This window comes from Pithys albifrons, chromosome 29, assembly GCF_047495875.1.
Source record: "Pithys albifrons albifrons isolate INPA30051 chromosome 29, PitAlb_v1, whole genome shotgun sequence".
In the NCBI taxonomy this organism is placed as follows: Eukaryota; Metazoa; Chordata; class Aves; order Passeriformes; family Thamnophilidae; genus Pithys; species Pithys albifrons.
This window is the reverse complement of record NC_092486.1, coordinates 3,680,707-3,704,628: the sequence shown is the minus strand read 5'-3', so window position 1 is coordinate 3,704,628 and position 23,922 is coordinate 3,680,707. Positions and strand designations below refer to the sequence as shown.

Below are 23,922 nucleotides of genomic sequence, written 5' to 3'. Positions count from 1 at the left end.
AGTGGGATTGGATCAAGGGTTGAACTTGATGATCTGGGAGGGCTTTTCCAACCCAATCCATTCTATCATTCTGTGATTCTATGGAAGTGGCACTGAGGGAGAATCCACCACATCTTGATCCAACCCTACTGTGATCACCAGCCCAGGGCACTCTGTGCCCTGGGCTGGTGATCACAGTGGGGTTGGATCAAGGATTGGACTTGATGATCTTGGAGGTCTTTTCCAACCCAATCCACTCTGATTCCAGGAGTGCCCTGTCCCTGCTCCTGTCCCTCACCTGGCTGTGTCCCTGTTTTCCAGAGCCTGGCCCAGCTAGAGAACCTGTGCAAGCAGCTGTACGAGACCACGGACACGGCGACACGGCTGCAGGCGGAGAAAGCCCTGGTGGAGTTCACCAACAGCCCTGACTGCCTGAGCAAGTGCCAGCTGCTCCTGGAGAGAGGGAGTGTATGTGAAAACCAGGAGACTGCCCAAAATCCTCCTTGGCATGATGGCATGGGGGCACTGATAAGGGAAACAACCCCGAGGGCTGGAGGGTGTGTTGGGATTCTACACAACCTGGAGCTCAGTTTGGGAGCAGGCAGTGCCAAGAAAAGCTGGGATTGGTGCTGTGGTGGTGCCAGTTGAGTGCCTGGTGCAACCCTCTTCTCCCAGGCACTCAGCAGTAGGACAAGGGGGCACGATGGGCTCAAGCTCTGCCAGGGGAATTTGAAGCTGGAGAGCAGAAAGAAATTCTTTGCAGAGAGAGTGCTCAGGGATTGGAATGGGCTGCCCAGAGAGGGGGTGGATTCCCCATCCCTGGAGGGTTTGAAACTGAGCTTGGCAGTGGCACTGAGTGCCATGATCTGGTAAAGGGACTGGAGTTGGACCAAGGGTTGGATTTGATGATCTCAGAGGTCTCTTCCAACCCAAGTGAGAAGAGCAACGAGGCTGGAGAAGGGACTGGAGCACAAGTGCTGTGGGGAGAGGCTGAGGGAGCTGGGAGTGTTCAGCCTGGAGAAGAGGAGGCTCAGAGGTGACCTCAGCACTGTCTGGAACTGCCTGAAGGGAAGTTGTGGCCAGGTGGGGGTTGGTCTCTTCTCCCAGGCACTCAGCAATAGGACAAGGGGGCACGATGGGCTCAAGCTCTGCCAGGGGAAATTGAAGTTGGAGAGCAGAAAGAAATTCTTTGCAGAGAGAGTGCTCAGGGATTGGAATGGGCTGCCCAGAGAGGGGGTGGATTCCCCATCCCTGGAGGGTTTGAACCTGAGCTTGGCCGTGGCACTGAGTGCCATGATCTGGTAAAGGGACTGGAGCTGGACCAAGGGTTGGACTTGATGATCTCAGAGGTCTCTTCCAAGTTGCTCTTCTCAGTTTTACTCCTGCCTTCAGTGGCATTTTTGTTGTCTTTAAGCTTTTCCTTTCCTTCCCCAAGTCTAATTTGTTTTACTTTAATGCCTATAAAACATAGAATAAACACATATTGCAACTAATCATTATGACAATGATAAAAAAAATAATAATTCGATGTAGAATATTTAGACTTAGCAATTACAGAATTAGCTTCGAATCCACTCAGATCCCTTCCTGCTCTGTCTGAATTGTTCAGTAAAATTCTCTCTTGTGTTTTTGGGTTTGTTTTCCCTCTTCCCAGTCATCCTATTCCCAGTTACTGGCAGCCACCTGCCTTACCAAACTGGTGTCACGCACAAACAACCCCCTGCCGCTGGAGCAGCGAATAGATATCCGTAAGTATGGACTTTGTCTCCCCAAATTCTTGGGAATATTTGGCATCTGGACCTTGATCCATAATTGGGAGGTTTCCTGCAAGCTCCTGAGCTTTCCAGTTTGAGCATCCTGAGGTTTGGGATGCTCAGAAAGTTAAAGGAACATTCCTGTGGTATCTTCACCTTTTATCGGGAACTCAGAGTTCAAGGTTGAATATCCTGAATTTTTCCAGATAAAAAGGATCCTTTGGAATGTAAAATTGCCTTTTCTGAGTGTTCAAAACTGAAAGTCCTTTTTGGGTCTCTGAAAGATCATCTGGAGGATTTAAATCTCTCCCTGCTCCTTCCTTGGGAATGGGGGATGGATTCTTTCCTCCAAGGAAGGAGTTGGAATTCCTCAACCTGCTTTCCTTCTTACAAAAGGAAAAGTCTGGAAATATTTGGGCTCTGTAGGGTTGTCCAGCCATGGAAGGGCTGGTGAAATTCCCACCCCTGGAAGTGTTCAAAAGACACCTGGATGTGACAGCTGGAGGGGAATGGTTTGTGGTGGCCTGGGCTGATGATCTCAGAGGGCTTTTCCATCATTAAATTTTTAAATTAAATTCCATGATTTTTTGGGACCTGATGGTACAAACAGCTCAGGTTTGAGGGCTGGGAATCCCACCTGTCTCCAGCACCTTGCCAGGTCTTAAACTGATAAATTAGAGGTCAGTGTTTGTCTCCATCCCACCATTTCCTTCAAACACCTTCCCACCTCCATTCCATGTGCCGTGTTTGGCTTGGAAGGGCTGGTGGAACCCCATCCCTGGAGGTGAATGGTTTGTGGTGGCCTGGCTTGATGGTTGGACTGGATGATCTCAGAGGGCTTTTCCATCCTTAAATTTTTAATAAATTCCATGACTTTTTGGACCTGAATGTACAAACCACTCAGGCTTGAGGGGTGGGAATCCCACCTCTCTCCAGCCCCTTCCCAGGTGATAAATTAGAGGTCAGTGTTTGTCTCCATCCCACTATTGCCTTCAAACACCTTCCCACCTCCATTCCATGTGCCATGTTTGACTTGGAAGGGCTGGTGGAACTCCATCCCTGGAATTGCCTGGATGTGGCACTTGGAGGTGAATGGTTTGTGGTGGCCTGGCTTGATGATTGAACTGGATGATCTCAGAGGGCTTTTCCATCCTTAAATTTTTAATAAATTCCATGATTTTTTGGGACCTAGTGGTCCTAACTCAGGCTTGAGGGATGGGAATCCCACCTGTCTCCAGCCCCTTCCCAGGTCTTAAACTGATAAATTAGAGGTCAGTGTTTGTCTCCATCCCACTATTTCCTTCAAACACCTTCCCACCTCCATTCCATGTGCCGTGTTTGGCTTGGAAGGGCTGGTGGAACTCCCATCCCTGGAGGTGAATGGTTTGTGGTGGCCTGGCTTGATGGTTGGACTGGATGATCTCAGAGGGCTTTTCCATCCTTAAATTTTTAATAAATTCCATGATTTTTTGGACCTGATGGTCCTAACTCAGGCTTGAGGGGTGGGAATCCCACCTCTCTCCAGCCCCTTCCCAGGTGATAAATTAGAGGTCAGTGTTTGTCTCCATCCCACTATTTCCTTCAAACACCTTCCCACCTCCATTCCATGTGCCGTGTTTGGCTTGGAAGGGCTGGTGGAACCCCCATCCCTGGAGGTGAATTGCCTGGATGTGGCACTTGGAGGTGAATGGTTTGTGGTGGCCTGGCTTGATGGTTGGACTGGATGATCTCAGAGGGCTTTTCCATCCTTAAATTTTTAATAAATGCCATGATTTTTTGGGACCTGATGGTACAAACCACTCAAGCTTGAGGGATGGGATTCTCACCTCTCTCCAGCCCCTTCCCAGGTGATAAATTAGAGGTCAGTGTTTGTCTCCATCCCACCATTTCCTTCAAACACCTTCCCACCTCCATTCCATGTGCCATGTTTGACTTGGAAGGGCTGGTGGAACCCCCATCCCTGGAATTACCTGGATGTGGCACTCCCAGCCCCTTTCCATCATCTTAAACCCACCACCACCCGATCAACCCTTATCTCCTAACCCCCCATCTCCCCCGTGCGTTCCTCCCGCCGAGGTTCCTCCTCCCGCCGTGTTTTCCAGGGAATTATGTGCTCAACTACCTGGCGACGCGGCCCAAGCTGGCGACGTTCGTGACGCAGGCGCTGATCCAGCTCTACGCCCGGATCACCAAGCTGGGCTGGTTCGACTGCCAGAAGGACGAGTACGTGTTCAGGAACGTCATCACCGACGTCACCCGCTTCCTGCAGGTCCGACCTTCGCGGCACAACCCCGGGAAGAGGCAGAACCCCGCGGATCTTCCGCCCTCGGGGGGAATTCTGGAGCTCCCCCCCCGACCGCTCCTCGGGTGGCGGAGTTGGGAATTCCGAGGGCGAGGAGGGGTCAGGGTGTGTCAGGGCTTGGGGTCTGGGTCTGTGAGGCCAATTTCGAGTTCTGAGCGCTGGAAATTCAATGTATTTCAAATTCTAAGTACTAGAAATTCAATATATTTCAAATTCTAAGCACTAAATTCAATATATTTCATATTTTAAGCACTAGAAATTCAATATATTTCATATTCTAAGCATGAGAAATTACATTTCAAGTTCTAAGCACGAGAAATTCAATATATTTCAAATTATGAGAAATATGTGAGAAATATATATATGAGAAATTCAATGTATTTCAAATTCTAAGCACAAGAAATTCAATATATTTCAAATCCTAAGTTCTATAAATTCAATATATTTCAAATCCTAAGCACTAAATTCAATATATTTCATATTTTAAGCACTAGAAATTAAATATATTTCAAATTATGAGAAATATATATATATGAGAAATTCAATATATTTCATATTCTAAGCACTAGAAATTACATTTCAAGTTCTAAGCACGAGAAATTCAATAAATTTCAAATTCTAAGTTCTATAAATTCAATATATTTCAAATTCTAAGTACTAGAAATTCAATATATTTCATAATCTAAGTACTAGAAATTCAATATATTTCAAATTATGAGAAATATATGAGAAATATATATATGAGAAATTCAATATATTTCAAATCCTAAGCACTAAATTAAATATATTTCATATTTTAAGCACTAAATTAAATATATTTCATATTTTAAGCACAAATTTGGGGAATTTTAGTCCTTACAATCCCAAATTTGGGGAATTTTAGTTCTTATAATTCCAAATTTTGGAATTTCTTGTTCTTAAAATCCCAAATTTGGGGAATTTTAGTTCTTATAATTCAAAATGTGGGGAATTTTAGTTCTTAAAATTTGAAATTTGGGGAAATTTAGTTCTTATAATTCCAAATTTGGGGAATTTTAGTCCTTATAATTCCAAATTTGGGGAATTTTTGTTCTTATAATTTAAAATATGGGGAATTTTTGTTCTTATAATTTAAAATATGGGGAATTTTAGTTCTTACAATTCCAAATTTGGGGAATTTTAGTTCTTAGAATTTGAAATTTGGGGAATTTTAGTTCTTAGAATTCCAAATTTGGGGAATTTTAGTTCTTAAAATTTGAAATTTGGGAAATTTTAGTTCTTAAAATTTGGGGAATTTTAGTCCTTACAATCCCAAATTTGGGGAATTTTTGTTCTTATAATTTAAAATATGGGGAATTTTTGTTCTTATAATTTAAAATATGGAGAATTTTAGTCCTTACAATCCCAAATTTGGGGATTTTTTGTTCTTATAATTTAAAATATGGGGAATTTTAGTCCTTACAATCCCAAATTTGTTATTTATTTGTTAATTCCCTTTAGAGATTCTTGATTCTTGTTTTTTAAACCTCCACACTCCAGGATTTCATTCCCAACCCAACAGGCTCCTTGGGGGTCTCATTTTCTTTTCTTTTACTCCAAAGTGGAACCTCCTCCCAGAGAAATCAGGGAATTCCTACAAACACTGATTGATTTCCTCTGGAATTCATCCCAAAAATCAGAAAGTGGTGGGAGACAGAAGGGCTGAAATGAGGAGAAATTCCTCCCAATGTGGAAAAAGAGATTTAATGTGTTAATTCTGGAGTTGCCCCAATTGGAAAATAATCCAAATATGAATATTTTAGGCATTTTCAGGTGTCTGCAGTGAGATGGGAGGAAAATACAAAGTCATTTAAAGGTCATGTTTGTTGTTTTGTCCCAAAGAATTCCCAGGTGCTCCAAGCTGGAATGCAGAGCTGGATCCCTCCCTCTCCTGCTCATGGCACAGGGAATGTGGGATTTTTAATCCATTTGCATTCCCTGCTGTGCTCAGCTGGAGTTTGTTCTCCTCCAAATCCCCTCTCGTGGCACCTGGGAAGTGTTTCCAGGGAATTCTATCGGGATATTCCCGAGGGCAAGATCCCAAACTTTTAAATATTCCCGAATTTCTCTGTTGCAGATGAGTCTTTGGAGCTGGAGCTTAGAACAGGAGCCAGGTGGGATTAGGACAGGAAGCCTCAGTTGCAGAAACTGGGGAACAATCCAGGTTTTTTTCTTCCCAATCCTTGGATTTAACCTTTGCAGGGAAGAGGAATCTGCACCACCCTCAGCTCCTGGTGGAGGGGAAAGTGGGAAGAGTGGGATCCTTTTCCTGGGAAAAGGAGGCAGGAGGGTGGGGAGGGGACACTTGGCCAGCTCATGTTTTCCAGGTTTTAAAAGTTCCTGGAATTTTCCTTCCCAGAGTTTTAATATTCATCCTGATGTTGCAGAAATTCCCTGTGTTCAAAGGGACCAAAAATAGAAATAAATTTTCTCGGAGTTGGTGCTAATTAACATAATTAATGAGCCTGGGTTCATTATCTCATGTTTCTGAGCTCTTTGAAAAGCACATTTGAGATTAAACTGGAGATCAAACTGGAAATTTGGGGCTTTTTCCCCACTCATTTCTAGACAAGGAATTTTTTCCCATTAAAGCATTTTTAGACAAGGAATTTTTTCCCATTAAAGCATTTTTAACATGGATTTTTTTTCCCACTAAGGCATTTCTAGACAAGGAATTTGAAGCATTTTTGGACAAGGAACATTTTCCCACTAAAGAATTTATAGACAAGGAATTTTTTCCCATTAAACAATTTTTACACAAGGAATTTTTTCCCATTAAGGCATTTCTAGACAAGGAATTTGAAGCATTTTTGGACAAGGAATTTTTTCCCATTAAAGCATTTTTAGACAAGGAATTTGAAGCATTTTTGGACAAGGAACTTTTTCCCACTAAAGAATTTTTAACATGGATTTTTTTTCCCACTAAGGCATTTTTAGACAAGGAATTTGAAGCATTTTTACACAAGGAATTTTTTCCCACTAAGGCATTTCTAGACAAGGAATTTAAAGCATTTTTACACAAAGAATTTTTTCCCACTAAGGCATTTTTAGACAAAGGATTTTTTCCCACTAAGGCATTTTTAACATGGAATTTTTTTCCCACTAAGGCATTTTTAACATGAAATTTTTTTCCCACTAAGGCATTTTTAACATGGAATTTTTTCCCACTAAGGCATTTCTAGACAAGGAATCTTTTCCCACTAAGGCATTTCTAGACAAGGAGTTTTTCCCACTGAAGGATTTTTAGACAAGGAATTTTCTCACATTGAAACATTTTTACACAAGGAATTTTTTCCCCACTAAAGCATTTTTGGACAAGGAATTTTTTTCCCACTAAGGCATTTCTAGACAAGGAATTTTTTCCCACTAAAGCATTTTTAGACAAGGAATTTGAAGCATTTTTGGACAAGGAACTTTTTCCCACTAAAGAATTTTTACACAAGGAATTTTTTTCCCACTAAGGCATTTTTAGACAAGGAATTTGAAGCATTTTTAGACAAAGGATTTTTTCCCACTAAAGCATTTTTAGACAGGGAATTTTTTCCCACTGAAGCATTTGTAGCCAAGGAATTTTCCAAGCTGGAAACAGCTTCCCAAATCCCTGAGCTGAGCCTGTGCCTGTGCTTTCCCCCCAGGACAGTGTAGAGCACTGCATCATAGGAGTGACAATCCTGTCCCAACTAACGAATGAGATTAATCAAGTAAGTGCTTCAGCCTTCCTCAGTGAAGTAAGTGTCCAATTTTCTCATTCATATTGTTGTGTCCTGCCTTGTCTGGGGTTTTTTTTGGGGGGCTGGGGGTTGTTTTGGGGTGTTTTCCTGTTGGTCTGGTTGGTGGTGTGTTGTTTGCACGGTCACTCCTGGTCTGGGTGAGGTGCTGGAAGTTCCTGTCCTGAGGAATTGTTTTGTTTCACTGAACATCTTTCATCTTCTCCCATATTTTGATGTGGGGTTTGGGGATGGAATGGGAACAGAGCAAGGAAAAGGAGTGAGTCAACCCTACCCAGTGACGACAAAGCCCTTGTGTTGTCAGTCCCTCCTTTCTGAACAGGGAAATCACAGAATGGATTGGGCTGGAAAAGCCCTCCCAGATCATCAAGTCCAACCCTTGATCCAACCCCACTGTGATCACCAGCCCAGGGCACAGAGTGCCCTGGGCTGGTGATCACAGTAGGGTTGGATCAAGATGTGGTGGATTCTCCCTGGGCTGATGATCACAGTAGGGTTGGATCAAGATGTGGTGGATTCTCCCTGGGCTGATGATCACAGTAGGGTTGGATCAAGCCATGGTGGATTCTCCCTCAGTGCCACATCCACGGAATCACAGAATGATAGAATGGATTGGGTTGGAAAAGCCCTCCGAGATCATCAAGTCCAACCCTTGGTCCAACTCCAGTCCCTTTACCAGATCATGGCACTCAGTGCCACGGCCAAGCTCAGGTTCAAACCCTCCAGGGATGGGGAATCCACCCCCTCTCTGGGCAGCCCATTCCAATCCCTGAGCACTCTCTCTGCAAAGAATTTCTTTCTGCTCTCCAACTTCAATTTCCCCTGGCAGAGCTTGAGCCCATCGTGCCCCCTTGTCCTATTGCTGAGTGCCTGGGAGAAGAGACCAACCCCCACCTGGCCACAACTTCCCTTCAGGGAGTTCCAGACAGTGCTGAGGTCACCTCTGAGCCTCCTCTTCTCCAGGCTGAACACCCCCAGCTCCCTCAGCCTCTCCCCACAGCACTTGTGCTCCAGTCCCTTCTCCAGCCTCGTTGCTCTTCTCACTTGGGTTGGAAGAGACCTCTGAGATCATCAAATCCAACCCGTGATCCAACCCCACTGGGATCACTCTGGCACTCTGTGCCCTGGGCTGGTGATCACAGTGGGGTTGGATCAAGACATGGTGGATTCTCTGTCCCTGGAGGTGTTTCAGAGGACACTCAGTGCCACATCCAGTCCCTTCTCCAGCCTCGTTGCTCTTCTCTGGCCCCGCTCCAGCCCCTCAATCTCTTTCCTCAACTGAGGGGCCCAGAACTGAACACAACACTCAAGGTGTGGCCTCCCCAAGGCAGAGTCCAGGGGAAGGGTCACTGCCCTGGGCCTGCTGGCCATGCTACTTTGGATCCAGGCCAGGATCCCCTTGGCCTTCTTGGCCACCTGGGCACACTGGTGGCTCCTGTTGAGCTTCCTGTCCCTCAGTCCCCCCAGGTCCCTTCCCCCTGTCCCTCTCCAACCACTCTGACCCACCCTGTAGATCTGCAGGGGGTTGTTGTGTCCAGATAAATCAGCATTTATCAAATTATTTTGAACCATCCCTTCCATCCAGGACTACATTTCCCAGTGTTCCCAGCAGGGAATTCTCAAATCCTGCTGGTTCCTTGGGGTGAGCCCCTTACTCAGCCCAGCCTTGGGGCACCAGCTGCTTCCCAGGTTGGCTCAGGGGTTTGAAGAGACCCCCAAGGTTGTGCTGCCTCTGGAACTGGTGTTGGAAGTGGCTTTGCCTGGGACTATCCCACATTACATCCTTTTTCCAAGAGCAAAATCAGCACCACTGAAGGTCCTGAGGCAGCAGGAGGGTCCCAATGTCTATAAAATCTCTGAGTTTAGAATCATAGAATCATAGAATCGATTGGGTTGGAAAAGACCTCCAAGATCATCAAGTCCAGAGCATTTTCCAAGAAAACCAGGTGTAACCCAGTTGGTTTTTTATTTTAATACCTTACCAAGTAACTAACATTTAATTTTCCTGGGATATTAATCCAGGCAGTGGAGAAATCCTTGAGTTGGACTTGGAGGATGATTGAATTGTTTCCAGAACTAGAAATGGAGAAGGTTTTGTCCTTCTCCAGTTCCTCCTCATGGACTTGCTGAGGTTCAGCCTCTCTGGAATTTCCCAGCCTTAAACATTTTAAATAAAATCTAATTATTTTCTGCATCCATTCCAGAGCCCCAGATCACTTCAGTTCCTCAAGCCTGGCCTGAACAATAAATCCTCACCCACAGATCTCCTCCTAAATCTTAATCCAGTCCTTTAATGTTGCCTTTTCCTGGGCCAGGCTTTGTACAACCCAAATTTCATCCCCACAGGGGGCTGGTCCTTCACCTCCTTGCAGCAGGGATGGAAAAAAGTCTGGATTTTAAATATATATATATATAAATCCATGTGAATTAGAGTGTGTCTGTCAGCAAGGATAAAAAGTCTGGTTTTTAAATATATATAATATTGTATAATAGTATATTATTATATGAAATGTTATATATAAAATGATATTATAGATTATATTCCAATATGTTATCATACAATATTATAGAACAGGATAATATATAATATTGTACAATAATACAGTATATTTCATATGGACCATTATAATATTTGTTTATACAGTAATATATAATATACTGAAATATATAATATATATTAATATATAATATATTGAAATATAATATATTAATATATAATATATTGAAATATAATATTTTAATATATAATATATTGAAATATAGAATATATTAATATATAATATATATTGAAATATAGAATATATATTAATATATGATATATTGAAATATAATATATATTAATATATTGAAATATATAATATATTAATATATAATATATTGAAATATAATATATATTACTATATAACATATTGAAATATATAATATATATTAATATATAATATATTGAAATATATAATATATATTACTATATAATATATTGAAATATAATCTATTAATATATAATATATTGAATATATGATATATATTAATATATAATATATTGATATAATATATTAATATATAATATATTGAAATATAGAATATATTAATATATAATATATTGAAATATAGAATATATATTAATATATAATATATTGAACCCTTCAGAATTCCAAGTTCAAGTTCCCAAAATCCCCAAGTGCTGTTGGAAATATTATTAGTCCTGATTTGGGAGAGATTGGAGGGAAATTAAGAATAAACCCAACCCAGGAGGGAAAGCATTGGAGGTGGAAAAGCCACTCAGCAGCCAGGAATGGGAATTCATCCTGGGAATTATCCCCTGGTGGTTCATGGGCAGCTCTGGGGGAGGGAATTGCTGCTCTCCCGGTGCTCCCCAGGGATCCTGCTGGTTCCACTGGGCCCATTCCAGGAGTTCTGAGCTCTGCCTTTCCCTCTGCCCAGGCGGACACGACCCACCCACTGACCAAGCACAGGAAAATCGCCTCTTCCTTCCGGGATTCCTCCTTGTTTGATATTTTCAACCTGTCCTGCAGTTTATTAAAACAGGTAAGGAAAATTTGGTCATCTTTCCTGGGGGGCTGGAGGGGAGGGGGAGGCACATTTGGGGCTGGAATTCCCTCCTGGAAGGAGCATTGTTGTCCTAAACAACAACCTGTGCCTCAAACCCTGGTTTTAGGAGGGAGGCTTTTCTCTCTGTGCTTTGGGAAGGTTGGCAGTTGCTTATCTCAAACCAAGACACCCCGCCCCAAACTCAGCTGTCACCTGGAGTTTTTCCCCCTTTTCCTGCCTTAATCCCATGTGTTTTCCAGGCTTCTGGGAAGAACCTGAACCTGAATGATGAAAGCCAGCACGGGCTGCTCATGCAGCTCCTCAAGCTCACCCACAACTGCCTGAACTTTGATTTCATTGGCACCTCCACTGACGAGTCCTCAGATGATCTTTGCACTGTGCAGATCCCAACCAGTTGGAGATCAGGTAGTTTGGCTGCAGGAATCCACCATTCCATTCCAGCTGGAAGAGAAGGGACCTGCTCAGGGCTCCTCTGAGCTTAATAAAACCTCGTGCCTGGAATGGCAGAGGTTAAATCCAGCCTTTCCTTGGGGGGATCTCACACACGGTTCAGCTGGGATGGGTTATCTTGACTCTCTACCCTTCCAGTCTTACACCTCCCAGTTCAAAGAACAGTGAACTGGGTGGGGTTTTTTTAAATATATATAAATATCATGATTTGGCACCTGTTCTCCACATCCTTGCTGTTCTCACCAGGCATTTCACAGGCACTTGCACAGATTGTGTTCTTAAAATACTTCCCTGTCACTCTCTCTTAGTTCCAAGTGCCAGTGGGTTCCTTTATTTCTAGGAAAGGCAATTGTGTGAAAATATATAAAGTCCTTTGGCAATTTCCCTGGGTTGGGGTACTTTGTGTTACAAATTCACTTGGCTTTGGTGATCATAAATAAGCATCAGACCTGTGGAAAGCAATAAATGGAGGTAAAATGCTCCTTTTTTGTTCCAGCATTCTTGGATTCTTCGACCCTTCAGCTGTTTTTTGATCTTTATCATTCCATCCCTCCTTCGTTTTCTCCTCTGGTGAGTCCAGTGTTTATTTTCCTGCCAGGAAAGGTTTGTAAGATTGATGTGGGACATTAACTGGGGGTTCAAGTGCCACAGTTTGACTCCAGACCACCCTGATGGTTTGTGCTGAAGTGTCCCAAGTGCTGCTTTTGGTGGTTCTGGAGCATCCCCAGGGTTTGGATTTGCCCCAAGAGCAGTTTCTGCTGGAATTCCAACCTGTTTTGTCCTCACATAGCTTGGAATCTGCTTGTTCATCTTTTTGAGGGATGCAGTTTCCTCCGTGCTCCTGACTAGATCCTAAACCACTCTAGGAGTAGGTAGGAAGTCTGGGAACACCCTGAGGAATGGAATTTCTCCTTCCCCACTTTAAAACTAGGCCATGTCCCACTTGGATGAAAGGGCCAATAGCACAACTGAACTAAAAGTTGGTTTATTCTTGAAAAAGAAGAAAAAATTTGCCTGCCAGGCATTTATCTGTCTGATAAATATTTCCCATAATTAAAGCTACAAGGAAAACAAGCCCTTTGGCTACAGAGGGAAGGGCTTTCAGAAGGAGCTTTTCCATGGAGACTCCACTGCTTGTTATGGTGGAGGGTTATTGGCTAATTCTGAATTTAGAGCCTCAGATGTTGATGAGAGATTTGAAGTGTGAGACTTTTGTTGTTGTTAATGAATAGAAATCTGGAGCAATTTAGTTGTCCTTCCTCTGCTTGGTGACTGCCAGAGCCAGCAGGAATGAGGGGCTGAGCAGGGAGTCCAAGGGATTGGGATTTGCCTCTGGATTGGGAATGCAGGTGCTGCTCAAACCAACTGCCCCTGCTCTTCACAGTCCTCTTCATCAGCCTCTTCCTGCTGCAGCTGCACTTGGAATTTCCTCTGGATTTAAATTTCAGAGGTTTGGGTTGAGATCAATTTAATTCTATTTCTTGCCACTGTTTTATCCTCTGGGATATTTCTGCAAGGCTGAGTTACACTTACCAGATTTCCCAGCCAGTCCAAGTGTATTTTCAGTCTTTATCTGAAGAAATCCCAGCGTTTTTGGGGAGCAGAATTTGGAGAAAAGGGGAGAGCTTTTCATTCTCTGCAACTCCATGACATGAGCAGGAAGCCCAGTGGGGTTGGGCTCTGCTCCAGGGAACAGGAGGAGAGGGAACAGCCTCAGGATGTGCCAGGAGAGGGGCAGGTGGGACATCAGGAGGAATTTCTTGCTGGAAAGGGTGGTCAGGCACTGGAAGGGGCTGCCCAGGGAGGTTTGGAGTGGAATCCCCACCCCTGGAGGTGTCCAAGGAATGTTGGACGTGGCACTCAGTGCTCTGGCCTGGGTGACACAGTGGGGATCAATCACAGAGTGGTCTTGATAATCCTGGAGGTCTTTTCCAACCTCAGTGATCCCCCCATTCTGTGACTCTTGGGGTGAAGCTTCTCCTTTGAGTTCCTCTGGATTTAAATTTCAGAGGTTTGGGTTGAGATCAATTTAATTCTATTTCTTGCCACTGTTTTATCCTCTGGGATATTTCTGCAAGGCTGAGTTACACTTAGCAGATTTCCCAGCCAGTCCAAGTGTATTTTCAGTCTTTATCTGAAGAAATCCCAGCGTTTTTGGGGAGCAGAATTTGGAGAAAAGGAGAGAAAGGGAGAGCTTTTCATTCTCTGCAACTCCATGACATGAGCAGGAAGCCCAGTGGGGTTGGGCTCTGCTCCAGGGAACAGGAGGAGAGGGAACAGCCTCAGGATGTGCCAGGAGAGGGGCAGGTGGGACATCAGGAGGAATTTCTTGCTGGAAAGGGTGGTCAGGCACTGGAAGGGGCTGCCCAGGGAGGTTTGGAGTGGAATCCCCACCCCTGGAGGTGTCCAAGGAATGCTGGACGTGGCACTCAGTGCTCTGGGCTGGGTGACACAGTGGGGATCAATCACAGAGTGGTCTTGATAATCCTGGAGGTCTTTTCCAACCTCAGTGATCCCCCCATTCTGTGACTCTTGGGGTGGAGCTTCTCCTTTGGGTTCCTCTCTGCCATTTGTTTCCACACAGAACTACGAACCCAAAGGCTTTGGTGTCCTACACAAAGCAGCACCAAACCTGAATGATTTACTGTGTCATGAGCAGGAAACCTGCTGCTCCTTGGGTTGCCCTGACCCCAGTTTTCCTGGCTGTCCCCTGCAGGTGTTGTCCTGCCTGGTGCAAATCGCCTCCGTGCGCAGGTCCCTCTTCAACAACGCCGAGCGCGCCAAGTTCCTGTCCCACCTCGTGGATGGAGTTAAACGGATACTGGAAAACCCCCAGGTGAGGGTTCCAGCTGGAACTGCAGCTCTGCTCCCTCTTCATCCTGTTTCTTCACCAAGAATACTTTGTGTCCGTGTTTAGATTTGACTTCTCAGCCCCGAGTTGCCCCTTTTTTATCCTCCGCTCCTCAAAGTGGCGGAAAGGGGAGAAAAAACGAAGGGGGGGGAAAACTTGAAAGAAAATGAATTAAATCAGAGTTTATATGTATTATTTCCAAACATTTACAATTATATATGTACAATCTGCACCCATGATAGGAAAAACTCCTGGGGAAGGGGGGAAGGGGAAGGGGAAGGGGAGGGGGAGGGGAGGGGGAGGGGAGGGGAGGGGAGGGGAGGGGAGGGAAGGGAAGGGAAGGGAAGGGAAGGGAAGGGAAGGGAAGGGAAGGGAAGGGAAGGGAAGGGAAGGGAAGGGAAGGGAAGGGAAGGGAAGGGAAGGGAAGGGAAGGGAAGGGAAGGGAAGGGAAGGGAAGGGAAGGGAAGGGAAGGGAAGGGAAGGGAAGGGAAGGGAAGGGAAGGGGAAGGGGAAGGGAAGGGGAAGGAAAAGAGACAACAAAGGGACAACAAAAAAACAAATGAAGGGGAAAAAACTTGAAAGAAACTTGAGTTAAATCAGAGTATATATATATTATTTCCAAACATTTACAATTCTATATATACAATCTGCACCCATGATAGAAAAAACTCCCAGGGGAAAAGGGGAAGGGAAAGGGAAGGGGGGAACTGGGACAACAAAGGGACACAACAGAACAAATAGGTACAATCAGGCACTCCCACACACCCCCCAAGCAAACCAGTACAACACACTCCTACCAACAACCCTCAAAAGAACATCAGCTCCTCTCACACTCTCCCTCTCTGAACTCGTGCAAGGCTCCAACAAAGGACCAAAGCAGAAAAAAAATCCTTCCTGCACCAGCCCAGAAGAAGAGCAGCAACTTCCTGTCTCCCTCTCTGATGTACTCCCTTGTCACCTGGGAGGGAAAAAAAGCACCTGGTTACCTGGATCAAAACTGCCACCATGTCCCACTTGAACATAGACACAAAGGGAGAAGAAGAACTTGGCAAAGTGAAGGGTGCAATGTCTTGCTGCTCTCTCAGACAGTGGGAGTTCAGGTTGGATATTAGGAAAAATTCCTTCACTGGAAGAGAACTTCAGCACTGGCACAGGCTGCCCAGGGCAGTGATGGAGTCTCCATCCCTGGATGTGCAAAAAACAAGTGGATGTGGCACTTCCTGATGGGGTTTATTGGACAGGGTGGGATTCGGATGAAGGTTGGATTTGATCTTGGGAGTCTCTTCCAGCCTGTGTGATTCTGGGACAACCTGAGCCTCCTGCAGGTGACTGCAGAGCTGTTCTCAGTTCTTCTCCCCCTTTTCTCTCCTCAGAGCTTGTCAGACCCCAATAACTACCACGAGTTCTGCCGATTGCTGGCCCGGTTGAAAAGCAACTACCAGCTGGGAGAGCTGGTGAAGGTGGAGAACTACCCCGAGGTCATCCGGCTCATCGCCAACTTCACCGTGACCAGCCTGCAGGTGCCCCTGGCTTTCCTTCCCCTGCACGGCTGTCCTGTCCCTTCTCTTCCCTGAAACAAAACCAGACCCCTCTGGTCTGTTCTTTGCCCTTTAATTGATGTTGGTTTGGCCCAAAACCCCTCTAAGAGAATCCCATGGTGCAGCCTGGATTATCCTGTGAATTCCCACTGACTGGAGCAGGAGCAGCCTGTGGGGGAAGGCAGAGTTGCCATCTCTCCAGAGACTTTCCATATCCTAGAAAGATTAAAAAAAACCTGTTAAATAAGGCTTATTTTTAGAATTGTGTCTCACTTCACTATTCAAATGCAGTCACAGGGATTGCCAGTAATAGGAATATCAAAGCCATATTCCCACTGAGTTTTCCTGCTGGTGCAGGGAGCTTGTAAGCACCCCCTGCACAGAGCAGGGCTTGGAACATTGCACAGCTCAGATAATGCCTTTGTTTGTTACACTCTGGTATCTGAAAGCAGCTTTAAGCTGCACAGGGTGTGTGTGGGGAGCTGTGCAGCACGAGCTCAGTGGTGGTTTGGGACTGCAGGCTCAGCTCCACACCCTGGGAATTCAGGATTATCTCCCTGAGTGCTGATAATGCCACTGAATCCAGGGGTGCACTGAAATTCCTTGTTAATTTGGCAGGAAGGCCCTTAAAGCTTTGAGATGTTGCTCTGTGTGTAGTGGAAGGTTCATTGCCCCTGGCAGGGGTGGAACGAGATGAGCCCCAAGGTCCCTTCCAACCCAAATTCTGGGATTCTGTGATCCCTGGATCCCCCTCAACCCCAAGAGATGCTGCCCCTGTGTCAGCAGGCCCTGATGCTCCTCAAATTCCTTATTCCCTCTGGCATTTCCAGCTTGGCTGTAACTCCTTGTGCAAGGAGACCCTCTGGCACTGCTGGTGCCCCTCCCAAGGGTGTGTGTGTAGAAATTCCATGATCCTGTGAAATCAATCTGGGTGGAACAATCCAGATCCTAACTCCCTGGGTTTTATTTCCTCCTGGAAGCACTGGGAGTTTGCTCCCAACAGTGTTCACTACCTGCTGAGCCTGTGGCAGCGCCTGGCAGCGTCCGTGCCCTACGTCAAGGCCACCGAGCCCCACATGCTGGAGACCTACACCCCTGAGGTGACCAAAGCCTACATCACATCCCGCCTGGAATCCGTGCACATCATCCTCAGGTGAGGGGGGGGAGGGCTGGAGCTCCTCAGGTGAGGGGAGGGAGGGCTGGAGCTCCTCAGGTGAGGGGAGGGATGGATGGAGCTCCTCAGGTGAGGGGAGGGATGGATGGAGCTCCTCAGGTGAGGGGAGGGATGGATGGAGCTCCTCAGGTGAGGGGAGGGAGGGCTGGAGCTCCTCAGGTGACGGAGGGAGGGCTGGAGCTCCTTAGGTGAGGGGAGGGAGGGCTGGAGCTCCTCAGGTGAGGGGAGGGATGGATGGAGCTCCTCAGGTGAGGGGAGGGAGGGCTGGAGCTCCTTAGGTGAGGGGAGGGAGGGATGGAGCTCCTTAGGTGAGGGGAGGGAGAGCTGGAGCTCCTCAGGTGAGGGGAGGGATGGATGGAGCTCCTCAGGTGAGGGGAGGGAGGGCTGGAGCTCCTCAGGTGAGGGGAGGGATGGATGGAGGAAAGACAGAGGAAGTTGGGGTTGTTCAGCCTGGAGAAGGGAAGGCTCTGAATTCCCACTGGGAAGGAACTGGAGCACAAGTGCTGTGGGGAGAGGCTGAGGGAGCTGGGGGTGTTCAGCCTGGAGAAGACGAGGCTCAGAGGTGACCTCAGCACTGTCTGGAACTGCCTGAAGGGAAGTTGTGGCCAGCTGGGGGTTGGTCTCTTCTCCCAGGCACTCAGCAATAGGACAAGGGGGCACGATGGGCTCAAGCTCTGCCAGGGGAAATTGAAGTTGGAGAGCAGAAAGAAATTCTTTGCAGAGAGAGTGCTCAGGGATTGGAATGGGCTGCCCAGAGAGGGGGTGGATTCCCCATCCCTGGAGGGTTTGAACCTGAGCTTGGCCGTGGCACTGAGTGCCATGATCTGGTAAAGGGACTGGAGTTGGACCAAGGGTTGGACTTGATGATCTCGGGGGTCTTTTCCAACCCAATCCATTCTATGATTCTATGATGGGTTAGAGCATTTGTACACCATAACCCCTTTCTCTGTGTGCTCAGGGACGGGCTGGAGGATCCCCTGGACGACACTGGGCTGGTGCAGCAGCAGCTGGACCAGCTCTCCACCATCGGGCGCTGCGAGTACGAGAAAACGTGTGCTCTGCTCGTGCAGCTCTTCGACCAGTCAGCCCAGTCCTACCAGGAGCTGCTCCAGAGTGCCACTGCCAGCCCCATGGACCTGGCTGTGCAGGAAGGTGAGCCCAGCCCTGCACAGCTTTGGTTCCAGAAGGTGCCATTGCTGGGAAAATCCACCCACAGGAGGCACATCTTGCACATGTTCCCGAGGGGTGTGGAGTGTTTTGGGCTGTGCAGACACTGCCAACACACACAGAGTTCCTTCTGGAGATGGTGCTGTCCTGCAGCTGACTCCATTCCTATTTTGGGGGGAAATACAGTGTATTTCTTGGTCTGGTCTTTCAGAGACAAGTTACGAGAGTGTTCCTCATCAGTGCTGCCATCCCTCTTTCCCTGAGTTGGGATGTTGTGGCTCATCTGACCCTCTTCACTGCCTGGAGTTGTTGCTTCCCTACAACTGACTCCATTCCTATTTTGGGGGGAAACACAATGGTTTTCTTTCTCTGTTATGAGGGTGTTCCTCATCCAACACTGCCATCCCTCTTTCCCTGAGGTGGGATGTTGTGGTTCATTTGACCCTCCTCACTTCCCTCTTTCCCTCAGGGATGTTGTGGCTTATCTGACCCTCCTCACTTCCCTCTTTCCCTCAGGGATGTTGTGGCTCAGACTATTCTGAGTTGGAAGGACCCACAAGGATCATTGAGTCCAACTCTTAAGTCAATGGCCCACACAGGGGATTGAACTCATGACCTTGGCATTACCACAACCAAGTTTTAACATTTGACCGTCTTCACGTCCCTCTTTCCCTGAGTTGGGATGTTGTGGCTCATCTGACCCTCCTCACTTCCCTCTTTCCCTGAGTTGGGATGTTGTGGCTCATCTGACCCTCCTCACTTCCCTCTTTCCCTGAGTTGGGATGTTGTGGCTCATCTGACCCTCCTCACTGCCTGGAGTTGTTGCTTCTCTACAACTGACTCCACTCCTATTTTTGGAGGAAAATACAATGATTTCCTTGCCTGCTCTTTCAGAGACAAGTCACAAGATTGTTCCCTTTCCAGCACTACCCAATTCATCCCTCTTTCCCCCAGGTGGGATGTGGGTGCTCATTTGACCCTCCTCACTGACTGTGGGGTAGAAACCTCCAGCTGGTTGGTGGTAAAGGGTTACTGGGAGTGGGGACTTCAACTGGAGCCACTGCCTGGATTGGTTTTTGTCCCCAGCCTTGGGTGGGCCCAGCATGGAGGGTCAGGAGTTGTTTAACCCTGGCCATAAAAGCAGCTCCTCTGGGGGTTCAGGGGTCGCTGGTTTTTGTCCTTCTCTAACACTGGATCTGCTTCCCCTTCCCTGGAGGAGTTGGGAGCACCAGCACAGGTATGGGAATGGTTCCTTTTCCTTCTGAAATAGCATTGTCTGATCCTACACAGTAATTCCTTGTTAAAGTTTGATTTTTGTGGCAGAAAACTCCATATGAAGTTGGTTTCTGCAGATACCTTGAAAGAGTAAATATTTTCTGGCATGTTCAAGTGCACAGAATGCAGTTTGATAAGGAATTCCTTTCTGCAGTGGAAAAGCTTTAAATAAGGACAATCCTCCAGGCAGACCTGGCATTCTTTTTTTCTCTTTTAGTAAATCCTGGAATGGTTTGGATTGGAAAGGACCTTAAAGTTCATCCAATCCCACCCCTGCCATGGGCAGGGACACCTTCCACTAGCCCAGGTCACTCCATCCAACACATTCCAGAGGATGGGGCACCACAAAACAGCAATGAAAGCACTAAGATGACTGAATCACTGTCTCTAACTCCCTGAAGGGAAGTTCTGGCCAGCTGGGGGTTGGTCTCTTCTCCCAGGCACTCAGCAATAGGACAAGGGGGCACGATGGGCTCAAGCTCTGCCAGGGGAAATTGAAGTTGGAGAGCAGAAAGAAATTCTTTGCAGAGAGAGTGCTCAGGGATTGGAATGGGCTGCCCAGAGAGGGGGTGGATTCCCCATCCCTGGAGGGTTTGAAACTGAGCTTGGCCGTGGCACTGAGTGCCATGATCTGGTAAAGGGACTGGAGCTGGACCAAGGGTTGGACTTGATGATCTCAGAGGGCTTTTCCAACCCAATCCATTCTATGATTCTGTAGATGTGGCACTGAGGGAGAATCCACCACGTCTTGATCCAACCCTACTGTGATCACCAGTCCAGGGCATGGCGTGGGGTTGGATCAAGGGTTGGACTTGATGATCTGGGAGGGCTTTTCCAACCCAATCCATTCTGTGATTCTATAGATGTGGCACTGAGGGAGAATCCACCACGTCTTGATCCAACCCCACTGTGATCACCAGCCCAGGGCACAGAGTGCCCTGGTCTGGTGATCACAGTGGGGTTGGATCAAGGGTTGGACTTGATGATCTGGGAGGGCTTTTCCAACCCAATCCATTCTATGATTTCCCTGGTCAGAAAGGAGGGACTGACAACACAAGGGCTTTCTCCTCACTTGGTAGGCTTGACTTACTCCTTAGCCTTGCTCTTTCCCCATTCTATGATTCTAAGATGGGAAATTTTGTTACATAAACACAACCAGAGCCCTTGTCTTTGGCACTGCACATTCCACCAAAGACCTGGATAAATCCCAGGGGTGTCAGAAGATGTTCCTCACCCCAGGGCTGGTAAAAACCCAGTCAATGGGGGAGAAACAACCACTAAAGCAGAAAGACACTCCTTGTGATCCTACCTGTGCCCAGCTGAGTCTCAGGTGTGCTGGTCCTCACCCCTGTGTTGGTTCCAGGGCGCCTGACGTGGCTCGTCTACATCATCGGCGCCGTCATCGGTGGGAGGGTGTCCTTTGCCAGCACGGACGAGCAGGATGCCATGGATGGAGAGCTGGTCTGTCGGTAGGGATGCACCACTCCCTGCTTGGAGCCCTCCCCACACTGCCCTCCTCACCCTGCCACGCTGTTCTTGCCCTCTTCTCACCTCCAAACCCAGCAGGAAGGAGGGATGGGGGGCACAGGCAGCAAACTTGGCTGAATTGGGGGATGTGGGTTGTGAGGAAGAGAGGGGAAGAGCATGGGAAAAGGGATTATTGGCTAAATAAATGCATGGTGGTTCTTTGCTGGGGTGGGGAGAAAAGGCTTTCTCCTGGTTGATAATCCAAAGTGGGGTTTGTCCATAAATAAACTGTATATTGGAGTTCTAAAGTTAAAATTTTGATATTATCTAACACTGGATTATTAGATAACAATGTTCTCTAATCTATCAGTGTTACCTGTGTGTGGATTTTTGGGATTGTAAACCCTGGCCAGCACAAGCTTTAATTGATGGGTATGAGAATAAAACCTGGAGTCCCCCTGAATGTTTTCTGGTCCAGGTTCTAATGCTGCATTTGGAAGTCAGGGTAGGAAAAGGAGCTGAGGTGTGGAAGTGTTGAAAGCTGAGCTGTTGGTAACCAACAGGTAACACCAAGCTCTGCCTTCCCATGAGGCTGATGAGTTTAAAAGGAGAAGTTATGAGACCCTCATAGACATTTCAGTTGCCTTTAGAGCCATCAGGGATGATAAATGTCCATAGAAATCAATTTATATTTAATTTTCTTTCCCACTTGGTGCTTTGTGGCACTTTCCCTAAAGAGCATCCCTGGGGTTGCCCCCCCAGTTCTGCTGCAGGGGATTATTTACCCCAAAATCCACCCCCCAGCTCATGGTGGGGGTTCTGCAGCTCTCCCAGAGGCCAAACTGCAGTGGGAGACTCTGGGTCTTGTGAAGGGAGCAGGTGGTGTTTCCTCAGGTGTGTTTCAGAGATGGACCAGGCCCTGGTGGGTGCCAGAGCACCTGGAACTCTCTGGAGCAGCAAATTAAACCCTTGCAGCCCTGTTAGAAGGGATGGAGAAGCCTTAGAACAGCTTTACACCAAAGAGCAACCTGCCCTGGGCAGTGTGTTGTCACCAGTTTTGTCAGTTCTCAGCCCAAAATAAAGTGAAAAGGCTGGAAACAACACCCCATTCCCAGAAATCCATCAGCAGGGTGTGTTTTCCCACCTTCCCCAGGGTGCTGCAGCTGATGAACCTGACGGATTCCCGCCTGGCACAGGCTGGGAATGAGAAGCTGGAGTTGGCCATGCTGAGCTTCTTCGAGCAGTTCCGGAAGATCTATATTGGAGATCAGGTGCAGAAGTCTTCCAAGGTAATCAGTGCCCTCAGCTGGGGCTCCTTGGGGATCCCAGCTCCAGCATCACTGCCCTTTTCCATGGAAAACAAGAGGCATTCATGGTTTCCTCCTCTCTTTAGCTGCTGTGATTTCTTTATTTGTTTCCACGTGTTGAGTTTGAGCTGGTTTTGAAATACCAAGTCAGGGAGGAGCCACTGACTTTGGAGAACTGGAGACCTGAATTCAGTTTTCCCTTAAAACCTGTGACCCCCTCAAACACCCACGAGAATCCTGAATTTCATCTGTGTCTTGTTTCCCTGGCTCTAAATGGAGATAATAAATCTCCATTCTTTCATAGTCTGGTGTGTTTCTCACAAATCTGTTCACCCCAAGGCATTTGTGGGTGTCCTTGTGCCTTGGTGCCTCTTTAGAGATGTAAAATACCTATTTTAAATTAAAGATGGATAGATAGATAGATAGATAGATAGATAGATAGATAGATAGATAGATAGATAGATAGATAGATAGATAGATAGATAGATGGATGGATGGATGGATGGACAGATGGATGGATGGATGGACAGATGGATGGATGGATGGACAGATGGATGGATGGATGGACAGATGGATGGATGGATGGACAGATGGATGGATAGATGGACAGATGGATGGATGGATGGACAGATGGATGGATAGATGGACAGATGGACAGATGGATAGATGGATGGATGGATAGATGGATGGATGGATAGATGGATGGATGGATGGATGGATGGATGGATGGATGGATGGATGGATGGATGGACGGACGGATGGATGGATGGACGGATGGATGGATGGACGGATGGATAGATGGACGGATGGATAGATGGATGGATAGATGGATGGATAGATGGATGGATAGATGGATAGATAGATAGATAGATAGATAGATAGATAGATAGATAGATAGATGGATAGATAGATGGATAGATAGATAGATAGATAGATAGATAGATAGATAGATAGATAGATAGATAGAAAGGATGGGAACATCATTACTCCAAGCTGGGTTCTCTTCCTTTCTGGTCATAACCTCCTTTTCCTACCCCACAGACTTGGGAACTGCTGACAAGGGGCTTAGAGTTCCAGACTAATACACTAAAATAAGGTGGTTGGAGGTGAAGGAATGTGGTTTTATGTCCTCTTTTCCTGGGAAAACCAAGTGTGGAGTGTCTGGACCTGCTGTGACTAAGAGGAAACAGTGATTATGGCAAGGATTGATCTGGCTCCAGTGCTGAGATCTGGGAAATCCCAGAGCAAACACCTCCTAAGGTTGTTCCAGCTGGGGAGAGCGAGGGAAAAGCAGCTCATCCTTGAGGATTCCTTGTTTTCCTGGCAACCTTTAACGGGGTGT

At 46.6% G+C, this 23,922-nt stretch overlaps 1 protein-coding gene across 2 annotated transcripts in view; it reads left to right on the top strand.

Moving 5' to 3' along the window:
• XPO7 (exportin 7) overlaps window positions 1–23,922 on the top strand; it is a 51,791-nt gene that overhangs the window by 13,645 nt on the left and 14,224 nt on the right. Inside the window, exons 2-14 of one of the 2 annotated variants that reach the window (XM_071579033.1) lie at window positions 301–447; window positions 1,634–1,727; window positions 3,836–4,002; window positions 7,689–7,754; window positions 11,223–11,327; window positions 11,591–11,756; window positions 12,298–12,371; window positions 14,518–14,637; window positions 16,026–16,172; window positions 17,171–17,343; window positions 18,323–18,516; window positions 21,170–21,275; window positions 22,427–22,562. In XM_071579033.1, the coding sequence (XP_071435134.1) occupies window positions 301–447; window positions 1,634–1,727; window positions 3,836–4,002; window positions 7,689–7,754; window positions 11,223–11,327; window positions 11,591–11,756; window positions 12,298–12,371; window positions 14,518–14,637; window positions 16,026–16,172; window positions 17,171–17,343; window positions 18,323–18,516; window positions 21,170–21,275; window positions 22,427–22,562 (1,695 nt within the window). Of the gene's footprint in view, window positions 1–300; window positions 448–1,633; window positions 1,728–3,835; window positions 4,003–7,688; window positions 7,782–11,222; window positions 11,328–11,590; window positions 11,757–12,297; window positions 12,372–14,517; window positions 14,638–16,025; window positions 16,173–17,170; window positions 17,344–18,322; window positions 18,517–21,169; window positions 21,276–22,426; window positions 22,563–23,922 lie in introns of both variants that reach the window. The other variant, XM_071579032.1, reaches the window with a different exon arrangement.